The sequence below is a fragment of the Trachinotus anak genome, unplaced genomic scaffold (assembly GCF_046630095.1).
Source record: "Trachinotus anak isolate AG129_WGS33_773 ecotype Australia unplaced genomic scaffold, CSIRO_AGI_Tana_v1 ptg000002l, whole genome shotgun sequence".
NCBI classification, from domain to species: Eukaryota; Metazoa; Chordata; class Actinopteri; order Carangiformes; family Carangidae; genus Trachinotus; species Trachinotus anak.
The window spans coordinates 11,306,803-11,327,194 of record NW_027273853.1 but is presented as its reverse complement, the minus strand read 5'-3'; the positions used below and the strand labels follow the sequence as shown (position 1 = coordinate 11,327,194).

The following is a 20,392-nucleotide window of genomic DNA, read 5'->3' as shown; positions in this document are numbered from 1 at the left end:
TCACTTGTCCTATTTGCGAGGTGACTAAAGCTTAGAGAACAGTGGTGTTATCTGTGTAAAGTAATGAGGTCTCTTAGGTTCAGTGCTGTCTCGCCTTGATTCTGCTTTGCAAAGGCCTCCAATGCCTTTCCCACTGATTGTCTTGATCTTATTAAAAGGCTCATGGTGTTAAAGAAAGGAAAACATGCAGATTATTTCTGTTGCGTGCACGAGAACCCAGAGGTGCTTACAGTGCAGTGGAATGGATTTTGAAAAGGGGGGCATGCTTGGATCACTGTACAATGAAGGCAGGTGGGCTACGCCTGAATCCTCTTAAACCTTGACCTCTTCTGAGTTTCAAGGTGTCAACAAACAAGAAGAATTAACCCGTTTTGCCGACATGAGCAGGTCTGAGTCCACAGTGAATTCTCAGGTCTGCATCCAAACTGAACTCAATCATTTTCAATATAAGTTCCCATACTTGGTTTTATCTGTTAAATGCTTGCAGAGGAGTCAGAATATAGAAATAAATCTGTTTTTGTCTTTTTCTGACAAGTACTGCACAGGATTTTCTCAAGCACATTGATCATAAAATTAAAAAAAACAGTTTAAGCATTTGTTTTATTGTCAGTAAAATCAGACTTTGTGATTGATCTCATTGAAGCAGTTTCAGGCCTTTAGGTGACATAAAAGATACCATTTTCCCTAATGACGTGAGTGCCGCTGCTCTTTTTCCATTTGCTGCTGTGGGGGAGATTATTGCCCCCTCCTGTTTCCCTCTGTGGTTAAATAGCAATGCGCGCTGCCTCCCGGGGTAGACAGCCTACTTTACATACCGGAGGTAATTTAGATAAAGCACCAACAAGAGCTGCATAAAAAGGCGAAAACCAAGAGAGCGGCACTTTAACATGTACTCGAACAAAATCGAAGGACCACGTAGAGGAAGATCTTTTGACTCCATGAACATTGGCTTTGAAGAAAAGCTGCTGAATAATGAGGTAAGAATTACGTCGGGAAAAGGAAAAAGAAAAGTAGTCTAACATTTTAGAGGAGACATCCACCAGCAGCGCCGATGTGCCGCCCTGTGTTTTCTCCTGCGGCCGGAGCCGGAGTGATGCGTTGAAGGCACCGGGGCGCGCAGCCTCTCCTGTGAGATGTTTCCAGACCACTGTTTTTGACGGTGGGGAGATCGATCATCCCGATGAATAAGCCCTCACTTTGTCGTCAGCGCAGATTAATTTAAGCCGTTTTGTTAGAAGTGTAATTTGCGTCAAAGGGTTAAGAGGGTTAAAGTGGGATACCCCTGAATTTCATGTCGTGAAAGACTCGTTATTGCTCAACCTGTGCGTCCTCCACCGATTTCCACAGCAAAAGACGGAGGAGATAAAAGATAAACCGATCGACCTGCAGAGTCTGTGGAGCCCCCGGCAGGCAACAGTGGCAGGAGGATCATTTTAATAGCTGAGCTATAAAAAAAAAAAAAAACCACATTCAGTCTGATCCTATTCTGCAGCCTCTGAGCGACTTACCTCTGCAGCGACAGACTCCACATCCAAAGCTGCAAAGTGCTAGACAAAAAGCGGACAAACACACACACACAAACACACACACACTCTCACCTAAAACTTTTACTTTTAGCTTATTTATTTATTTATTTTTAAGTATTTTTAGGCCTTTTCTGGTGACGACACGCAAACAAATGTTGGTCGCGAGCTGGATTAATATCTAATCGTTTACTAATTGAATAAAGGTGCTGTAATTAACTGTCTAATCATTGAACTAACTGAACCGTGACTTTTCAGTGTACACATCACAAAGACACGCAAAGGCTATATGTTACATTAATGACATGAAGAAAGGGAAAAACAAAGATGGTGTGGAGCTTTCACGCTCTGCTAAGATGTCAACATGCGGGGAGCTAATAATAGGCTTCCCTGCCGCCTTAAAGAGATTGCAGTAAGGCGATTCTTTGAGACAGAGACAAGTTCATCTTCGTTAAACCGAGACGCGAAGAGTTGACCCCGGCGCCCGTCCTGATCCAGTCTCCATGCACTGATGCTTTCAGGGATACTACCGACAAGAACCCACCGAAAAGTGGTCTGCCGAGCGGTTTACACAATGCTGGAGGGGCGAAATAGGGTAGGAAGTAACTGAACTGAATTTAACTGATGTTTGAGACCCCCCCCCCCCTCCACAAATCACTTGTACCCATTAGACTTTGTAGATATTATATTCTAAAGCAGATGATAAACTAATGTGGTCGAGTGTCTGAATCAGATGGGTGCTACAGCTCTAATGACGCAGAAAACGTTGCAGTCAATCCAAAGAGATTAGTTTTTTCTGTGCCGCTGCTAACTCCAAAATCTGATGCAGGATTACATGAATTATTTTTTCCCCTGGCGTGTGCAGCGTCAACGTGAGGCCGCTGTCTGGTGGTCGCTGACCTCAGCCCTCTCTGCGTGCATGCACCGCGGTACTTATCTTGTCAATACGCATGTAAAGAAACGACCCATGGCTCATGCTCAGGGTGACTGAATTATGCCTGGGATTATGACTGAATTGGCACTTCTCTCTGACTCTTACTCTCTCTGCTCACTGAGTGTTTGGCTGGTCCCTTGTTCTTAAGACAATATGTTCATGGGATTTTTGGATGGCCAGATGCTCTTAGGTGATTAGAAGTTGTACATTCACGTCATTACCTGTCCTGAACTATGCCTCAGTTGCAGAGGAAATGCTTTGTGTGAACTGGACTCCATCAAACTAGGCACATACATGACAAATTTCTTGAACCTAACATTGTATTTAAATATATATATATATATTTACAATGTTGAGGGATTACAGAAATGATGCAACTGTTTATCTACTACCAGCTGTTTCATTTCTAAAATGGATGTATTTTTTTGTTGCAATTAGTTCTTTACTTTAAGGGTCAGATCTAACAACAGGATTGAATTGAATCTTTGTAAACTTAAATAAGATGATTAAAGTTGGATATCACCTCATTTGACCCTCAGAGGAGAGCCGCTGTTGGTTGTTGAAAGCTGATGCTCTCTTGCTATTACACAAATTAAAATGTATCTATATTTTATAATTCTTAATTTCAGATAAACAAATCAACCTTCACAAAAATTGAGGAAAACACTGAAAAGAAGAATACATCAGAGAAAGGGAGAGCAACAATCATCTTTTCCCTCAAGAATGAAGTGGGAGGACTTGTAAAGGCACTCAAACTCTTCCAAGTATGCACAATCTTTTATAATGTTTACATTATCTCTCTTTTTGTATATATTCAATAGGGTTGAATCAAATCTTTATAGACTTCCTATGTGAAATTAAATAATTAGATATGCATTAAAGAAAGTTATTCTCATTGTATCTTGCAGGAAAACCATGTCAACCTTGTACACATAGAGTCCAGAAAGTCCAAAAGACGCAACTCTGAGTTTGAGATATTTGTGGACTGCGACAGCAACCATGAACAACTGAATGAAATCATCCAGCTGCTTCGGAAGCACGTGAACGTGGTGGACATGGATCCTCCAGATAACTCCTGCTTACAGGAGGAAGGTAGGAAAGCACTGAAAGAAATACTGCAAACATACTGTATCCTAATAAACCTGATTAACAGTAAATAACAATTTTTTCTTCTTCTCCTCTCAGATATGTATAACGTACCTTGGTTCCCAAAGAAAATTTCAGACTTGGACAAGTGTGCTAACCGCGTCCTGATGTACGGCTCTGAGCTGGATGCTGACCATCCGGTATGTAGGCCCAAATAAACCTGTAGACATTAAATGCAGACTGATTTAATATGAAGCATTCTCATATCTTTTTTTTTGCTCCTCTCCATAAGGGTTTCAAGGATAACGTCTACCGGAAGAGAAGAAAGTACTTTGCAGATCTTGCCATGTCCTACAAACAGTATGTTTTTATTGTATTTTTAAATGGTTATTTGGGAAATCAAATCAGTAATCAAGTATTTACTTGATACTGAGAGAATTTTGTCGTCTTATTCTAGTGGGGATCCCATTCCTCGTATTGAGTTCACAGAGGAGGAAGTGAAGACTTGGGGTGTTGTGTACAGGGAGCTCAACAAGTTGTACCCCACACACGCCTGCCGTGAATACTTGAAGAACCTGCCACTGCTGTCCAAATACTGTGAATGTCGGGAGGACAACATCCCTCAGCTGGAAGATGTCTCACGCTTCCTCAGGGGTAGGTTGTAATTTCTTTAATAAAACGCGCCTGTTTTGGTTAAAATGCAAAATTGGGAATTGCGTTTTTTCAGATGGTTTTTTCAGTTTTGTAAATGTAAATACTGATGTGCGTTTCAAACATCTTATCTTCTTAGAACGTACTGGATTTACTATCAGGCCTGTGGCAGGTTATCTGTCCCCACGTGACTTTCTTGCTGGTTTGGCCTTCCGTGTTTTCCACTGTACCCAGTACGTGCGGCACAGTTCCGACCCCTTATACACCCCAGAGCCGTGAGTAATAGACAGTACTGTATTAGCAAAAGTGGTATTAATGCTCATATTAGGCTACTTGATCTTATATTCTGTCGTCTTTTATCATCTAGGGACACATGCCACGAGCTGCTGGGTCATGTCCCGCTGCTAGCAGAGCCCAGCTTCGCCCAGTTTTCTCAGGAGATTGGTCTCGCTTCACTCGGAGCCTCAGATGATTCAGTTCAGAAACTGGCCACAGTGAGTAACACTTGCTCAGGCAAACCTTATCAAGTCAAATTCAGTAAATCCAGAATGAGTGTAATAGCTGTTTCTGCTTTATCTACTCCTCTGCAACAGTGCTATTTCTTCACGGTGGAGTTTGGCCTATGCAAACAAGAAGGGCAGCTGCGAGCATATGGAGCAGGACTGCTGTCATCTATCAGTGAGCTTAAGGTAAATATATTTGAACAAGATGTATAGTGCGCCTGAGGTCCTTTAATAATGCACCACAAAATATACTGGTATGCTGTATACTATATATATGTGTGTATGCCTGAAAAGCTGAACCAAAACACCCTCCCTGTACATTATTGCTCTTGTAGAATCATCAAAATACAGGTTAATTTGCATATGACCCGGATGTGTGCTCGCGTTTACATCAAATATATAACATCTTTATTATGTTTCTCTCTTACAGCATGCACTCTCTGGTAATGCAAGGATAATGCCTTTTGACCCCAAAGTTACATCCAAACAAGAATGCATCATCACAACATTTCAGGATGTCTACTTTGTCTCAGACAGCTTTGAGGAGGCCAAAGTGAAGATGAGGTGAGCTCGGTTGCTCAGCAATTTAACACTGCACAGATCTACAACCACTGTTGTTGTATATGTAATAAAATATCTATTACATGTTATTCAGTGATTATACTATGTTCATTTCAGGGAGTTTGCCAAGACCATCAAGCGTCCCTTCACAGTCCGATACAACCCTTACACCCAGAGTGTGGATGTGCTAAAAGACACTCCCAGCATCAACAGTGTCGTGGAGGAGCTTCGACACGAGCTTGACATCGTCGGTGACGCCCTCAACCGGCTGAACAAGCAGCTGGGGGTCTGACTGCCCACTCTGTGGCTGAAGTTAACCACTTTACCAACGCTCGCCGTGTCACCCCCAGCACTACTGTAGAGATACTGCTTGTGTATTGCCCTTCGTCAGTACAATGAATGTGCACTGCTTTTGGCAAAATGCTCTGTTGTCCCCATTGCATGGTATATGGCAAATACAGTTTACAGAGGCGCATTAGGTATGTTTAGCCACTGATATCAGTACAATGCACAAACCCAAAGAGCTGCTGTACCTGAGACACTGTTTTGCATCAGTTGTTCTTGGCTGAATTGGCTTCTGTATTGCTAACAGTTAATGTGCTTTCATGGTGAGTTTGTTCCTTTAAAAGCATCCCCAGCTGTTACAAATACAAATGTGGTTTCCTTCTCCTCTTGTCAACTCTGCTGTTGTACATGATCATGTGAATTTTTTTGTAATTCATTTTGTTCTTCTTTCACATTTAATCTTTCTCACCACTGATATGTATAAAATGTACCTTGTTTGTATTCCTTTGGTGTATCATGCTCCTTTTGTGTGCTGTTGAGGGAAATTATGAAAGTGAAACCTGGTATTATAAGAATGTTTTCATTACTGGTTATAACGGATTTGGCCGATGTACCCTGACCTATTTTATTTTACAGTGATGATTTTGAATACGTCCTCTTGAAGTGAATATAACTGTAGTACTCCTTAAAATCAAAACATTATTTTTCTACTGTAAAGAATTATAGACATTATGAGTAGGCTATGTATCAAACTATAAAAAAAAAATAAACAAAAATGTTCAATGTTGCAATGGTTTGTTACTTGTTGATTTATCACTTGTTGGCGTGCTCAAGGTGGTAATGCTGGAAGCGCAGAAAGATACTGATTATGATCCTGGAGATGCAGAACGATGACTGCGAAGTTCCTGGAAGAGATGACTAATCCTGTATTGTAAGAATAATTATATCTTTGATCTGAGGGCCACATCAACGTATTGTATTATTAAAGAAATCAACCCAGCAGTCTTTCTAAGCTGGACAACAGAGTATCATGACTTGACTGATGGTGTCATTGAGTGACATTTGAAGCTGGTTCATGGACACTGAATTATTGACTGGCTTACCAGTTTAAACGCAGTTTAAATCCTACCATCATGAAGGTTATACAGGTTATATTCTCTTTAAAATTGTTAGAGATGTGTTAATTTAACATTATGGTTATAGCTAATTAGGTGACTGTACTAAACTGGCAACTAAGTGTATTTTTGGGCGGGTAATCTAATTTTTTCACGCTAACTTAAGGTTGTTGTAAAATATTAAATGGCTTTGCTATTACGAGTACTAATAAATTATGACAATAATAATAACAATAATAAAGCTTTTGGGTCCAGTAACTCTTCTGCTTAAGAAATGTCATGAACATTTGGGTACCTTCTGATAAGGAACCAATAATAAGCTGTAAATAATTTTAATGATTAATAAAAACTAATGCTTTACAGATCAGTCATATGCCATTAATAACAGGTAGTGGAAAACTGACAGCATGAAGCTCTGCTAGCACATACATTCATTAAGGAGACCCCTCCAAGTCATCAACTCTACAGTTATAAATGTCAGTAGGTCATCAATAAAGGGTGATGAGTTTTTCAGTTTGTAGTAAACCAAAGTTATTCAGTCACCCATAAATGTTAATAAATCATTAACAAAGACGAATCCATCAAATCTGTAGTAATGAATGTTAAAACGCTACTTATAAGATGATTTTTGCTCAGGTCGTGGCAGCCTGGCTGCAGTCCTTTGGCATAAGGTGAATGGTCAAACAATTCACTAGAGAGGTCTCTGATGAGTGACAGGTGTCATACTGAGGGAGCATTTTCCACAACCCTACAACCTAAAAGCTGTTCTCTGAAAATCGATCTATAAATTATTTCTTAACCAGTAATAAAGCCATTAAGACTATGAAAAAAGGGGCATTTTGCTTCACGACAGTGTCGTAAATCACACTGGACTTTTTGGTAAGTTGGGTACTCCATGGAAACGAGTTCGCAGCAGGAGTTTTGTTTACTTTCCTGGGTAAGTTCGTTATCTTTACCGTTAAAGTGTTTTCACGTTGAAGTTGTGTGGTTGTGCGATTATGCAGTTTAATGGTTTCAGATACTTACCACCAGCAGAGTTACACTTCTTTGGCAGCGTTACCGTAGCAGTTTTGCTAACGTTAGCATAACAGACGGCGAACTAGCTCCAACCTACAAGTGTAGCAAAAACAAACGGCCGTTAACATCCGGTTAACGGTTATCTGTGCCTTAATGGCGTCGCCTCTGTGTCCGCCATTTAGTGATTAATGTCGTTAATGTCAGGGAGCCAACAGCTACGGGCAGCTGGGACAGGGACATGTGGAGGACCAGTCATCGCCCCGGCTCTCTGACACCACTGCTCTACAAAGCAGGGCAGTCCGGACCGTGAGCGGCGGCGGGGGTCACTCAGTGTTTGTCACTGGTAGGTTACGGTTTGTTTTCCTAGCGGAACTTTTAATTGTAAAGACAACCCAGTGTCTGCCTGGTACATAACGTGTTCAGTCATGTCAACAAAGTCTGAAGAAGCCTTTTCTAGGACATGTGCCCCCCCTCCTGGCCAGATGAGTTAAATGCTGATTGTTCTCCTTTATGTTTAGTTAAGATACTTAGAGCGGTGCTTAATTACAGGTTTGAGTTACTTGTACTTTGTATTTCGCTTTTTCTGCCACTCCGCTACAATTCAGATGACTACATTGTAGTTTTTACACCACTACTATATTTTTTTCTATATTTAATATTCTATATTCTGAGTTCCTGCAGATTCAGATACAGCATAAAAAGATGACGCATTTTTATAGGTTAAAATAAGATTTTATTGATCCACAAACGGAAATTCACACGCTACCCAGGAGTATGTAAAATACTAAAATAGTACTTTTTACTACTGGTACTTCAAGTGTATTTTACTTTTTCCCACACTACTTAGTTAGTTGTTTTAATTTATTTCCATGTATGCCAAACATTTATGCAGTCAATCCCAGGATTGTAAGGCACCACCTTATGTCAAACATCAAAAATTTACAATAGGACACATTTTCAAGTTTCAGGAAAACTATTATTTACATATATTATATATTATATTTTTATATTTGTATTATATTTTTTTATCCCATCAAAGAGCATTTTTTTCCTCAATCAAGAAGGAGCATAATTTTATGTCTTTGTTATGTTTGGGCAGAACTACTGGAAAGCAACAGCAATTTAATTAGTGTATAATCATTATCCTTATCTTCCAGCTTTACCTAAGTAACTTCTGAACTGAACAGTTTAATATGAGAATAGCCAAAATAGTTTTTTGCGCACTTGTAGTTTTTGTCACTAAACAATAAATCGAAAGATTTTCACACACACATTTTCACACGTTTATGGTGTATTTTGTTTTTGACAGAGAATGGAGAGGTGTTTGTGTGCGGACAGAACAACAGAGGCCAGCTGGGACTTGGCCACAATGTAGACATCTCAGTTCTTCAGCTCTGCCCCAGCCTAAAGCAGGCAGTCACAAATGTAGCCTGTGGTTGGGATTTTACTCTTCTTGTCACTGGTGAGCAGAATTTCAGACCAGGAAGTGATATTGGTTATTTAGATTAGGTTTAGAAGGATTAACCACTTTCATGAGAGTTGAATAAGCATTTCCCTCAAAGCAGGGATGACGTATGTGATAGGATGACATTCTGTTTCATCTTGAGGGAATAATTTGGATATTACAGCGGCCAGAAATTAGACAGGAGTTGAATGGAAGTATGTAAGAACAAATTAATTGTGTGTAAAAAATGTACAACTTGCACTTGGTGAGTTAGTAAGAGGAAGTACGAAGTTAGTAATGGGGAGTTAGTGCAATAGAGTGTGAACACAAGGTAAAATAGCTGTAACCGATAAATGTGTAGAAGAATGCAACCACATTACATTGAATGGAAGTAAGTGAAAATAGGAGCAATTCAAGCCACTGTAATGACCAGTGTCTGAGTTGAAAAAAACATTTTTATCAACATACAATTTGTAATTATAGCTGCTTGAAGCAAGTACCCATAATTCATAGCAGAGCAAAGTTAGAAATGGGAATGACAGAGAAAGTCTGGAACTACCTTCCACCCATACAAAAGTTGAATATTTCAGTGTGTTTTATTCATAGATAATTCTTTTATTTTTATATCATATTGACAGAGCGTGGTCAAGTGCTGGCATGTGGCTCCAATGCATTTGGACAACTGGGTGTTGGACCGACAGTCACACACTCTACAGATCTACTGTGTGTTGAGGTGAGCACAAAGCGTGGTGGTCTTTTATTTACTTAAAGAATACAAAATAGACACAACTTCGATAGCCTCTCTAATGTTTGTCATACTTTTATGTAATCAATAATGAATGTTCTGTTACAAACCAACTTCATGTCATGATCAGTTTGATCAGTTTCTTTGAAACAGATGTTATTGTGCTGTTTGTTTTTAGTGTCTGAAGGATTCAGTGGTGAGTGTAGCAGCAGGACTTAGACACTCACTTGCTGTTACTGGTAAGTTAGCACTGTAAACTGTCCTCCGTATGTTTTGATTCGGATGTCAACAAATCCTAATCCTCGGTTTGCCCTTCAGATTCAGGCTGTATGTATCAGTGGGGAACCGGTCTTTTCAGTCATGCTAAGAGAGCACTCAGTCCACAACCTATCCCATCACACCTCTGCTCTAAGGTGCCCTGTCTGGTACCAGGTAAGTAGAACTCACTGAGCAGATACAGAACACATACACATTTTTTAGGCCTTAGGTGATTTACAATGCCACTAATGATTTTCAAATGAGACCAGATATTTGTGTTTATGTTGCAGGTCTGGATCAGAAAACATCACACCTGGTAGCTGCAGGCTCAGTGCACTGTGTGTGCCTTACAGGTATGACACTGGTATATATGACAGCTGTTATGTAGTGTTCATTTACTTTATGATGGGTTTATTTACTTTAAATATGAACCACAAAGTTAGACTTGGATGTGTCTGTAGGCTCCAAATTTTCCCACTAGCAATAAAACTGTCATGCCTTATTTTTAAATGTGATTTTGAATGTAATCTTTCCAGCAAGTTATTTACACCACAAACAACAGGAAATTGCTTTGAAACTGGCCAGACTGCCTTTCAAAATAAACAAGACTGGAAGTTTTCAGTGAATCTGTAGAAGTGTATGAAGTTACTGGATTGCAAACAATAAAGAGCAGAATAAATATAATTTAAAAGTAAATATGCATTTTACGCTGCTCCTCCTCAAGAACAATTTATACTTTCAGGTTGTACTAGTGAGTTGCCTTCCACTTCATGTTCATACATCATTATGGCAGGGCTCCCTTCTGTCTTGTAATTAGTTGACCAGTACCACTCAATTACTGCTCTGCCTTTCTGTTGCTGCCTCTGCTGGATGAAGAGTAATGTTTCTCCTGTCTTGTGTGCAGGAGACGGTGATTTGTTTTTGTGGGGAAGCAACAAGCATGGTCAGCTGACCACCACAAAGCCCTTCCTGTCCTCTCCAACTCTTCTGAAGCGCTCATTACTGGATGGAGAGAAAGTTATAAATGTTTGGAGCGGCTGGACGCACATTGTTGCTCAAACAGGTGAAACATAATAACATATACTTTACTTATTACATCTATGATACTCAATTTTTAACAGAATTAGAATACAGTGCATTCAATAAGTATTCAGACCCTTCACTTTTTTCACATTTAGCCTTACGGTAAAATTGTTTAAAATTTATTTTTTTCCCTTATCAGTCTAGACTCAATACCCCTTAATGGCAAAGTGAAAATGGAATTTCAGATTTTTTTGCAAGTTTATTGAAAAGAAAAAACTGAAATATGACCTTGGCATAAGTATTCAGACCCTTTACTATGACATTTGAAATGTAGCTCAGGTTCCTCCCACCTCTCTTGATCTTCTTTGAGATGTTTCTACACCTTGATTGGAGTCCACCTGTGGTAAATTCAATTGATTGGACATGATTGGGAAAAGCACACACCTGTCTATATAAGGTCTCACAGCTGACAATGCATATCAGAGCAAAAAACAAGTCGTGAGGTTGAAGGAACTGCAAAGCTCAGAGATGGGATTGCGTTGAGGTGCAGATCAGGGGAAGGTGTGGCCAGACACATGAAAGCCCACTTGGAGGACTCTCAGACTATTAGAAACAAGACTCTCTGGTCTGATTAAACCAAACCTGTTTTCACAACTGAACTGCTCCCCTGAACTTTTCTAGGCATTACCCGGAGGAGCTTTATGTGTGAGTGCAAATGTCCAAATCGGCTTAGTCAGACATTAAACAGACTTTCCCCTGCCAGCTTGATGTGTGAATACAGCTTGACATTGTCCAGAAAATTCACAGTGAGCACACACTATGCAGGTGCCACCTCTCACCTAAACCAGAGTATAATAACCAATAGTATAACCAATAGTAGTAGGACAATCTCTGGTCGTGTGCTACATGTGGAAGAGCAAATTCAAACAATGTCCAGACATTGTCTACAGTTCATATGTGAAAATGGCTCAAGATTGACCAGCTTGGCCTCAATTTTAAGTGTCATGTCTGGAGGAAACCCCTCATCACCTGCCCAATACCATCCATACGGTGAAGCATGGTGGTGGCAGCAGGTCAGCAGGAGACTGGTCAGGGTTGAGGGAAAGCTGAAAAGCAAAAAATACAGAGATATCCTTTATGAAAACCTGGTCCAGAGTGCTCAGGACCTCAGACTAGTCTGAAGATTTAACAAGGACAATGACCCTAAGGACACAGCCAAGACAACACAGGAGTGGCTTACAGACATCTGTCAGTGTCCTTGAGTGGGCCAGCCAGAGCGCTGACTTTAACCCAATGAAACATCTCTGGAGACACCTGAAAATGGCCGTCAACCAACGGTCTCCATCCAGCCTGACAGAGCTTGAGAGGATCTATAAAGAAGATGGGCAGGAACTCTGCAGATGTGCAAAGTTTGTTGCGTCATAGTTGCATCAAGTATGGAGTGAAGGGTCTGAATACGTATGCCAATGTGATTTCTGTTTTTCCTTTTTAATAAATTTGAAACATTTCTAAAATTCTGGTTTTGTTTTGTCATTATAGAATATTGAGTGTAGACTGATGAGCAGAAAAAATGCATGATTTAAACAATTTTAGGATAAGGCTGCAACATAAAATATGAAAAAAAGTGAAGAGGTCTCTATATTTTCTGAATACACTGTAAAGGGCCGTTGCCATATCTTAACAAGGCCATAATTTATTTCAGAGAGTGGAAGAGTGTTCACATGGGGCAGAAGAGGTTATGGACAGCTGGGCCGACAAGCATCAACCAGTCAGAACCCAGAATGGCAGTCAGCTGGTCCTTTAGCAGAAGGTAGAAACCAGGAGGTTTGCCTCCCTGCAGAGGTTAAAGTCCTCAATGGAGCAACACAGGTAAGATGTCTCAGTGTTTGACACTTCTGCAGACTGAATGGCCTAGAGGACAAACATTAATAAGCATCAGATGTTTATTAGATTTAGAGTTATTATTGATTATACATCTATAGACTCTTATCATCATGGTCATCAACTTTGTATCAGGTCTGAGAATGCCTGTGTCAGCCCAGCAGGGGGCAGCAGACAACCACAGGAACAGCTGAAGGTAGTTTAGTATGAGGTGAAGCGCAGTGCCACTGGATGAGCTAAAGAGTAGGTTCTTAATAATTTGCTGCACAATATCTAGCCTGTAAAACACACACACACACACACACTCACAGCCATTATCTTTCACTTGGGAGAGAACCACTTACATTTAGTGAAGGCAGAGGTCTTGTATCCCATAAGAGCAATTATGTGTGAGCATCAGGGGATTGCAGCAGTTAACCTGCAGTCTAAATGGCAGCTATATGGTATGAGATTGTTGCCAGTAAAGTGGATGTCATGGACGGACAAGAGCAAGCTTTGGATCATTCTTCCACTATGCATAGATCATTGCAGCAGCAGTGGCGTACATCAAGGTTGTCAAGAAGGGTTGAGATCTCACAGCTCCTGGCACCTAATCAAAGGGACCAACATCAGGACTGAATAGTAAGATGCAGAGTTCTATTTGAATGATTCATGCTGCAAATAAATAATGATAAGAAATATGTTATGGAAACAATATAAAAGAATGATTTTAATCATATGAAATGAGTTTACAATATGTTGAGACATGCCTGAAGTAGAAAATCCCCTAGGGGAGAAAAGGGGAAGTGAGAGTCATTTGAACATGACAGTATAGAAAGAGAGAGTAATAACAAAGTAAAATGCTTAGAAGTGAATGACTGTGATTTTAATGGTAAAACACTGTGATTTCAAAAGCTTTAAATCCATCTTTGTATCATGCATAAGAAGAAATGTATTGAATTAATGAAGAACTGATTTGTAACAGACAGGCGGTTGGACTATTAGGAAAGATCATTGACTGTTGATTGCAAGATGTGCCATTGCCATTGCCATGGAGGGTAAGAACTGGTTGATACCAGTTATGGACTGATGAAACTTTGGGCTGTGTGTAAGCCCACACCCACAGGTTGCAAGTTGGTGTGTAGAGGGAGATGGAGAGAGATAAAAAGGAATGACTCGGAGCAGTCAAGGTTCTTCGTTCTTTGTTCTCTATTACTCACCATCAACAAAGTTCCCTCCTCGGACATCTACACGAGAGATGAAGTCAACAAGCCAGAAGACTATCATCAAGAGACTGCAGAGAATCCACAGCTATGATACAATATCAGAGGAGAAGCAGGGAAATTGAGTTTGCCATCCAGCATTGGATAATTATCAGAACTCTGTAGTTCGAAGGCTTGTGCAGTCAAGGAGGAACTGAGACTTCTAAAAGAGAACTTTGGACTATGTACAGAGTTGGGGGACTCTGAGGTAATCTCAGGTCACCTCAAGCTGGTCCAGACCACCTGTACAGGGGTTCCTGGCAATCTAACACGTGGTGCCCAACGTGGGGCTCAAAGGAAGAACTAATCGTTGGGCAACAGAGAAGAACCCCAGCGAAGAGTCTACTGCTATTCGTGTGAGACGAACCAGAAGAGTGCAGGAATTCAACTGCAGTATCAACAGAGACATGCAGCAGAAAGGACATCTGCCCAAGCATCGGAGAAGAGGCAACCGTCTAGGAACGTGAGGTTGCCAGTCCCGGACTGACTTCGAGAGTAGGCAGGAAGAAGGAGCATCCATCGGGGGAACAGACCAACTCCAGTCAGTGGTACTGAGTAGCCTACATTAGTTCACCACTCATCCCTGACTCAAGGCGCTAAGAGAGGCTTTTAGAGGTGGACAACTTGAGACGACAAAGATGACAGAGCAGAGACACGGCAGACATCCACACCAAAACCACTGGAAGGACCAGGAGGTGAGGCTGCTCATCGTATGGAAGATGAGGAAGACTTACAACCTACGCACATAGCTGGACAACATTGACCCCCATTTAGGATCGTTCCATATGGGCCTGGCGTAAAAGCTTGGAACAAACTAAGGCAGAACCAGCCCCTTGACAGCAACCCCAGGAAAGATCTGGAGCTGTTGGCAAAGGAGGTGGAAGATACAATTGGGACAAGAGGAATATATTTTTCCAGACAGAAACAAGGATCTTATTGGCCAGTAGTGACACCAAGACAAAGTCAAAAGAAAATAGGAAAGGGCGTGTAGATCTAGACCTTGAGAGAATGGAAAGATGGAGTGGTGACAACTCTAGTGAATCCAGACCAACGCTATGATCCCATAATCAAGATGTTAGGCAAAGAGTCAGGATCGGACTATTTGCTGATGAATCCAAAAGCAAAGGCAGCATTACGGTTCTGAGTCAGAAGAAGAAAAGAAATGCTCTCCATTTGATTCCCCGAGTGTAAAGCTAAAGGCAAGATGGGTTAGCTGAGTGGACTATGAATCTCTCAGCCCACTATACCATGTTAGTTCTTACACTATACATACACACCCACAGAGTCAATATTTAGCAATTTAACCATCATATTTTTATGAGGCCGATGAACATTACTGGAGTGACAAATTATAATCTGTCATTGGTTCAGGAATCAAAACATTACTTCATCAAAGCAGTTGAACAATATATACGGTATATATGTGTGTGTGTGTGTGTGTGTGTGTACTTAAATGAATTTTATTGCTCATAAGAAAGCTAAAGCCATCTCAACTGGTATCTGTTGGGCTTTATAGAGTTCAGTATCAGCATTTAAATTTGTCCCCTCTGTTCCCGAAGCAGCTATGAAGGGGAAAGACGAAAGATGCAAAAAGTCATTAAACTGTAAAATGTTGATCAGGAAAGGCAGCCAGTCTGAAACAGTGGTATAAGTTCCTCTTGGCAGGCCAGCAGTGCATTTTAGCTTTTATGAATGAGCTGGCATTTATATTACATTTTCTGATGATGCATTGTGGACTGAGTGATTTTATATTGGAGTGATTTTGTATTTACATGCAAAGTCACCCGTAATGTTATCTGTGTTGGATCCACTCCAAAAAAAGCTGGATAACTTCATCTTGACACATGTAATTTTATTTCATTTTTCAAAAGCAGGTTTGGTTACAAAGTATCTTAGTATCCATGTTGGCATAACAATTATTGGGTATTGGAGTCTTAAAATTGTCTGTCTGCTTTCAACATGCATTTGTAACATTTTTCAAATCTTTTTCTCTACAGATTGCATGTGGATCTGAACATAACCTTGCCATTGTGGGTGAGTGTATTTTCCCAAAAATCTCCTTACATTTTCTTAGCTTCTACAAAGCTTTTCCCCTCATGTTCTTATTGTATATTATTGTCAAAAACGTCCATATCTGCCATTATGTTTGCCGAAAAACATGTTGCAGGAAAATATATAAGCATAAAAATCTGACGACACAATACACAACTGCACTGGAAAGGTACATCAAGGCAGAGCAGTTTCTGAGAAAATTAAGCAGAAATAGTTCAAACTTATTTGCTTCAGTAAGTGCAAGTGGATTAAAGAAGAAACATAATTTCTGACCTGACATGACTCTGGCTCTCGCTATACAAAGGAATAGGGAATACACATAGGTGAGGCTAAACTATTTAATTCCCTACTCTGAACCAAAGAACTGGTAAGGGAACTGTTTAATATATAACAGTTAAACATTAGTGTGAAATACTAATCCTTCTGGTAATGCAGCAGAGGATTTCTGAGGTCAGCTCATTGCTCTATGGCCTTTGCATCAGGAAGTTATTACAGCATGGATACATGGGTATCATTGACAGAGGCAATTACCCGAGCAGGCCTGTAAAGGAGCTGAATTAGCCACACGCACAATTACAGGCATATTTTTCCAGTGGAGTGTTTGGAGAGCAATCTCCCTTTATCCACATAAGAAGAGAACACAGACACTGTCACACACATCCCTGAAAGAATACTAAACAAACATAGACATATCTGAGTGTTTGTGATTCCTCATCAGACTTACAAAGAGATTAAATGTGCTTTTATTCTTTCCAGGCTTGCCAAAAGTCTCCTGCTATCTGATAGTCACCAACTAGCACTATAAATCATTTTGAGAGTAAAATCTTTTGCATTAAATTTTGAACACTGACCCAGTTTTTTTACATCAGTATGAATATAAATACCGCAGATGAAAACTGAAACACAAGCACAGAGTTCCATTAGAGAGGAAAGGCTGAGCGTCGCTGGTATTTCTACAAGCAAATAGCCATCCACTTTTAATGTTCTGACCAATTTAACCAGTAACTGGATGTGGCATAGTAATTAGGAAAGTGTTAGTGCATCATCCATTCATCATAATGACAGTTCTCACGTAGTACTGCTCTGTGCTTTCAGAAGTTCAGTTATGTGATGAGAAAGCAGAACCAGTAAAGGGAGAACTCATCTGCACCTCCAGCACCTCACTCCTCATCAATGCTCTCCCCTTTTTCTCCTCCTGTCTCGAGCGTGGTGGCAGGAGCAATGAAATAGCAAAACAGGATTTGAAGCAGAGACCTGAGTGCTGCTATTTCTGGTTCTGAAGTAGGTCAGGCAGAAAGGAACGGAGAGCATTGCATGCTGCTTATGATATCTGTTGCCCATTTGCACCTGAGGAAGTGCTCCTCATGTATGAAATTCATCGCCGGTGGTCAGAGGTGGGAGAAAGGCCAAAGACACTGTGGGCACAGCTCATCCAATCTGAGGAAAGATTTTTGTTAATGTGAACATTTTGAACTTCACAGGATTGTAGAAGGACAAACACCTTAGATCAGATCCTGTTTTAACTTGTACCGTTATCATGTAAATCAGGCTATAAAATGCACCTCCTGCACATGTGGTGTTGTTAACTAGGTGTGAAAATTTAAACTGTCAAATGTAAAACCGAATGATAGGATTTGTTTACAAGGAAATGGCTTTTGGTTTGAGTGTCTTGATTTTTATGCTTTTGTTGTGCAGGATATTGCGCAGGCACTTTGTTGCCATGGAAACACTGATGTGCTGTATTCCAGTCAGTGAGTCCATGAATTAAGCACAGCACCAAAATAACACTTTTTACCCAATGAACGAAATGTTTCAACAGATTATGTTCACTAATAAATGAGAATAAGAATGTTGAATGAATAACCTTAATCAAAGATAGAGACAGATGCAGTCCAGTTACAAATACATGCAGTATCTTAAAGACGGGGCTACTTGTGTTTGTAATGCATAAGCCATATCTCGCAGACTGTCACACTGATATAAGCTGCTGGCATCATATCCTGGTCTGTTAACTGGAAAAAGCATAAGTGTTTGATGGTGGATCCAAATCTCTGATGCTCCTGCTTTTCAGAGTCGAGCTAAAAATGCAGAAAGACAAAGAAACCTTTTGATGAAATAAATGAAAAAATGGTATGAAAGACACACAATTGCAGCATGGGGAAAGCTTGAAGATGTGTTACCCTTGAGAAAGCAAGCTCGCTTCTGTTGCCATGGCAATGGAGCCTATTAGGTAACTATGTTGCCATGGCACGTGTCTCCTCGGTGATGCAGACCTGACCACACCCACCAACAAGCTCACCAGTTGTGAAAAGCAGGGAGGCTTTATTACTGGCGGAGTGTCAACGCTGGGAACAGAGACAGTGTGCGTGCGTGTGTGTGTATGTGTGTGTGTGTGTGTGTGTGTGTGTTTTTGTGTGTATGCTTGCATGTTTTTTGCTCACAGCTTGTCTCATTTTTTCTTCAGGCTGCTAATTTTAGCCTGCATGGTACAGTGCTGCAGCCATGTCTCTCTCCTGTCAGCTCCACTGACCCATGACCCTCTCCTTTTCAGGGGGCTGTCTCCTTTCCTGGGGCTGGAACGAACATGGAATGTGTGGAGATGGTTCACAGACCGACGTCTTTGAGCCTCAGCTCATATCTGGTCTCAGACCTCTTCTCATTGGCTGTGGAGCCGGACACTCTTTGGCAGTTTGCGCCACTACAACTGGCTCATGATAAAACTCTACACCGACTCCAGCAGGAACATTCATTCAGCACGTGACAATCAGGGACGAGAAAAAAGAGTGACTTTGTGAATTAACACATTTCTGACTGATTTAGTGGCTTATTGTTGCTTGGCAGGTTATTTTAAGTGCCTTTGACTATACAATAACTTTCACCTTCCAAAAGGCTCCCTGAGCTATTTGAACAGGACAGACTTCAAACTGCAGCCATCATAAATACTGTGGTGGACACTGGTTGAGTTATGTTTCATGTGGACAGAGGCCATCATTTCTCTGACCAGCTCGTCACTTTGATGGTCATGACTGTGGGCGTTGGCTTTGCAGGACATGGCTGTGCCTATGGCTTCTGGTCCACCTGCCATGTTTGTCTTCCTGAATGAAGCCTTTATGGATCATGTGAGGGATGGGTCAGACTGGTGCTAAAGCTCCATCTTCCCATGTCAGCGGTTTTATTGCTGTGATCTTGTGTGTCAGGAGGCAGTCAATCTGTGCACTTCAAAGTGAAAATCTCATGATTTACCACTCACACATACAGGACAGTATTTTTTTCTTTGCTAACTGTCCATCACTTATTTATATTCTTGTCAGTCTGTGTGATATCCATTGATATTGCATTTGTCTTATTTGCACCACTTTCATACTGTATATTCTGTTAATCCCTCTTGGGAGAAACTTGTCCGCTGCATTTGACCCAACCTACATATTTATAAGCTGTGGGCGACCGCAGTGCAGCAACCAGGGACCAGCTGCAGGTCTTAAGCAATGCCTTAGTCAAGGGCAATGGCAGGACTCAGAATGGATCAGGGATCATATGGTTCCATTATATTTACCATTTTATTTTAAAAGTATTTATGTTATTATTATAGTTTATGCAAATTAAATGTAGAAACCATCTCTGTCACTGAAAGTATGCATTAATGGAAGTTAAATTAAAGTGCTTTTACCTGGATTACTTTGACAAAAATAAATGAACACTCACTGAAAAATGATTAGTTCTGTGTTTGTTTTATTTATCACTATTTATTGTACAAGCCTGAACTGTATTGGTCAAAGAAGACACAAAAAACCCTAAACAACAAACCAATCAAAACGATCACTGAACACCTTATTGAGATAACTAACCACAAAATGCACGGTGTTCAAAACACACACTCTGAAGTCTCACTAAACGGCACACAACAGTTGCCTTAGTTGTGTTATTGATTCCATTAATGATAACAGCTGCTGTATTATTATTTTTATGTTTTACTTCATCAGAAAATGATCAGCACACTGTCCCCCCATTTGTGCTCAGCTCTACTGGCAGATCCAGATCTGCTGTGCTCGACTGCACACAGATCTCAGCAAGTT

At 40.6% G+C, this 20,392-nt stretch overlaps 2 protein-coding genes across 5 annotated transcripts; both read left to right on the top strand.

Annotated features, from left to right (window-relative positions):
* Positions 1-780: 780 nt before the first annotated feature.
* On the top strand, positions 781-6,334 carry tph1a (tryptophan hydroxylase 1 (tryptophan 5-monooxygenase) a). Its single transcript, XM_071496959.1, has 11 exons — positions 781-977; positions 3,087-3,221; positions 3,366-3,549; positions 3,643-3,743; positions 3,836-3,903; positions 4,001-4,197; positions 4,334-4,469; positions 4,562-4,688; positions 4,788-4,883; positions 5,128-5,261; positions 5,376-6,334. The coding sequence occupies exons 1-11, from the start codon at positions 888-890 to the stop codon at positions 5,548-5,550; spliced, it is 1,443 nt and encodes a 480-aa protein (XP_071353060.1). The 5' UTR covers positions 781-887; the 3' UTR covers positions 5,551-6,334.
* Positions 6,335-7,442: 1,108 nt separating this feature from the next.
* Positions 7,443-20,031, top strand: sergef (secretion regulating guanine nucleotide exchange factor). Of its 4 annotated transcripts, XR_011693518.1 has the most exons (12): positions 7,443-7,595; positions 7,880-8,018; positions 8,985-9,137; positions 9,758-9,852; positions 10,043-10,103; positions 10,183-10,296; positions 10,413-10,475; positions 11,027-11,185; positions 12,848-13,014; positions 13,548-13,647; positions 16,265-16,301; positions 18,871-18,975. XR_011693518.1 is itself a non-coding variant. In XM_071496977.1 (11 exons), exons 1-11 carry the CDS (start codon positions 7,554-7,556, stop codon positions 19,032-19,034), a joined length of 1,194 nt encoding a protein of 397 aa, XP_071353078.1. In that variant the 5' UTR covers positions 7,443-7,553; the 3' UTR covers positions 19,035-20,031. The 4 variants fall into 4 exon arrangements, 3 of the variants coding, with proteins under 3 accessions (XP_071353078.1, XP_071353070.1, XP_071353087.1); XM_071496977.1 differs by lacking the exon at positions 13,548-13,647 and having other exon boundaries at positions 18,871-20,031; XM_071496969.1 differs by lacking the exons at positions 13,548-13,647; positions 18,871-18,975 and adding an exon at positions 17,415-17,729.
* The last annotated feature ends 361 nt before the right edge of the window (positions 20,032-20,392 follow it).

What these genes read in the sequence shown, in the direction of transcription:
- tph1a (XM_071496959.1), top strand. Translation starts at nt 888, where the DNA reads ATGTACTCGAACAAAATCGAAGGACCACGTAGAGGAAGATCTTTTGAC. An exon ending in CTCCTGCTTACAGGAGGAAG is followed by an intron (nt 3,550 to 3,642) that starts GTAGGAAAGCAC and finishes TTCTCCTCTCAG; the next exon opens with ATATGTATAACGTACCTTGG. An exon ending in CAGTTCAGAAACTGGCCACA is followed by an intron (nt 4,689 to 4,787) that starts GTGAGTAACACT and finishes CCTCTGCAACAG; the next exon opens with TGCTATTTCTTCACGGTGGA.
- sergef (XM_071496969.1), top strand. Translation starts at nt 7,554, where the DNA reads ATGGAAACGAGTTCGCAGCAGGAGTTTTGTTTACTTTCCTGG. An exon ending in TCACTCAGTGTTTGTCACTG is followed by an intron (nt 8,019 to 8,984) that starts GTAGGTTACGGT and finishes TGTTTTTGACAG; the next exon opens with AGAATGGAGAGGTGTTTGTG. An exon ending in TTTTACTCTTCTTGTCACTG is followed by an intron (nt 9,138 to 9,757) that starts GTGAGCAGAATT and finishes TCATATTGACAG; the next exon opens with AGCGTGGTCAAGTGCTGGCA.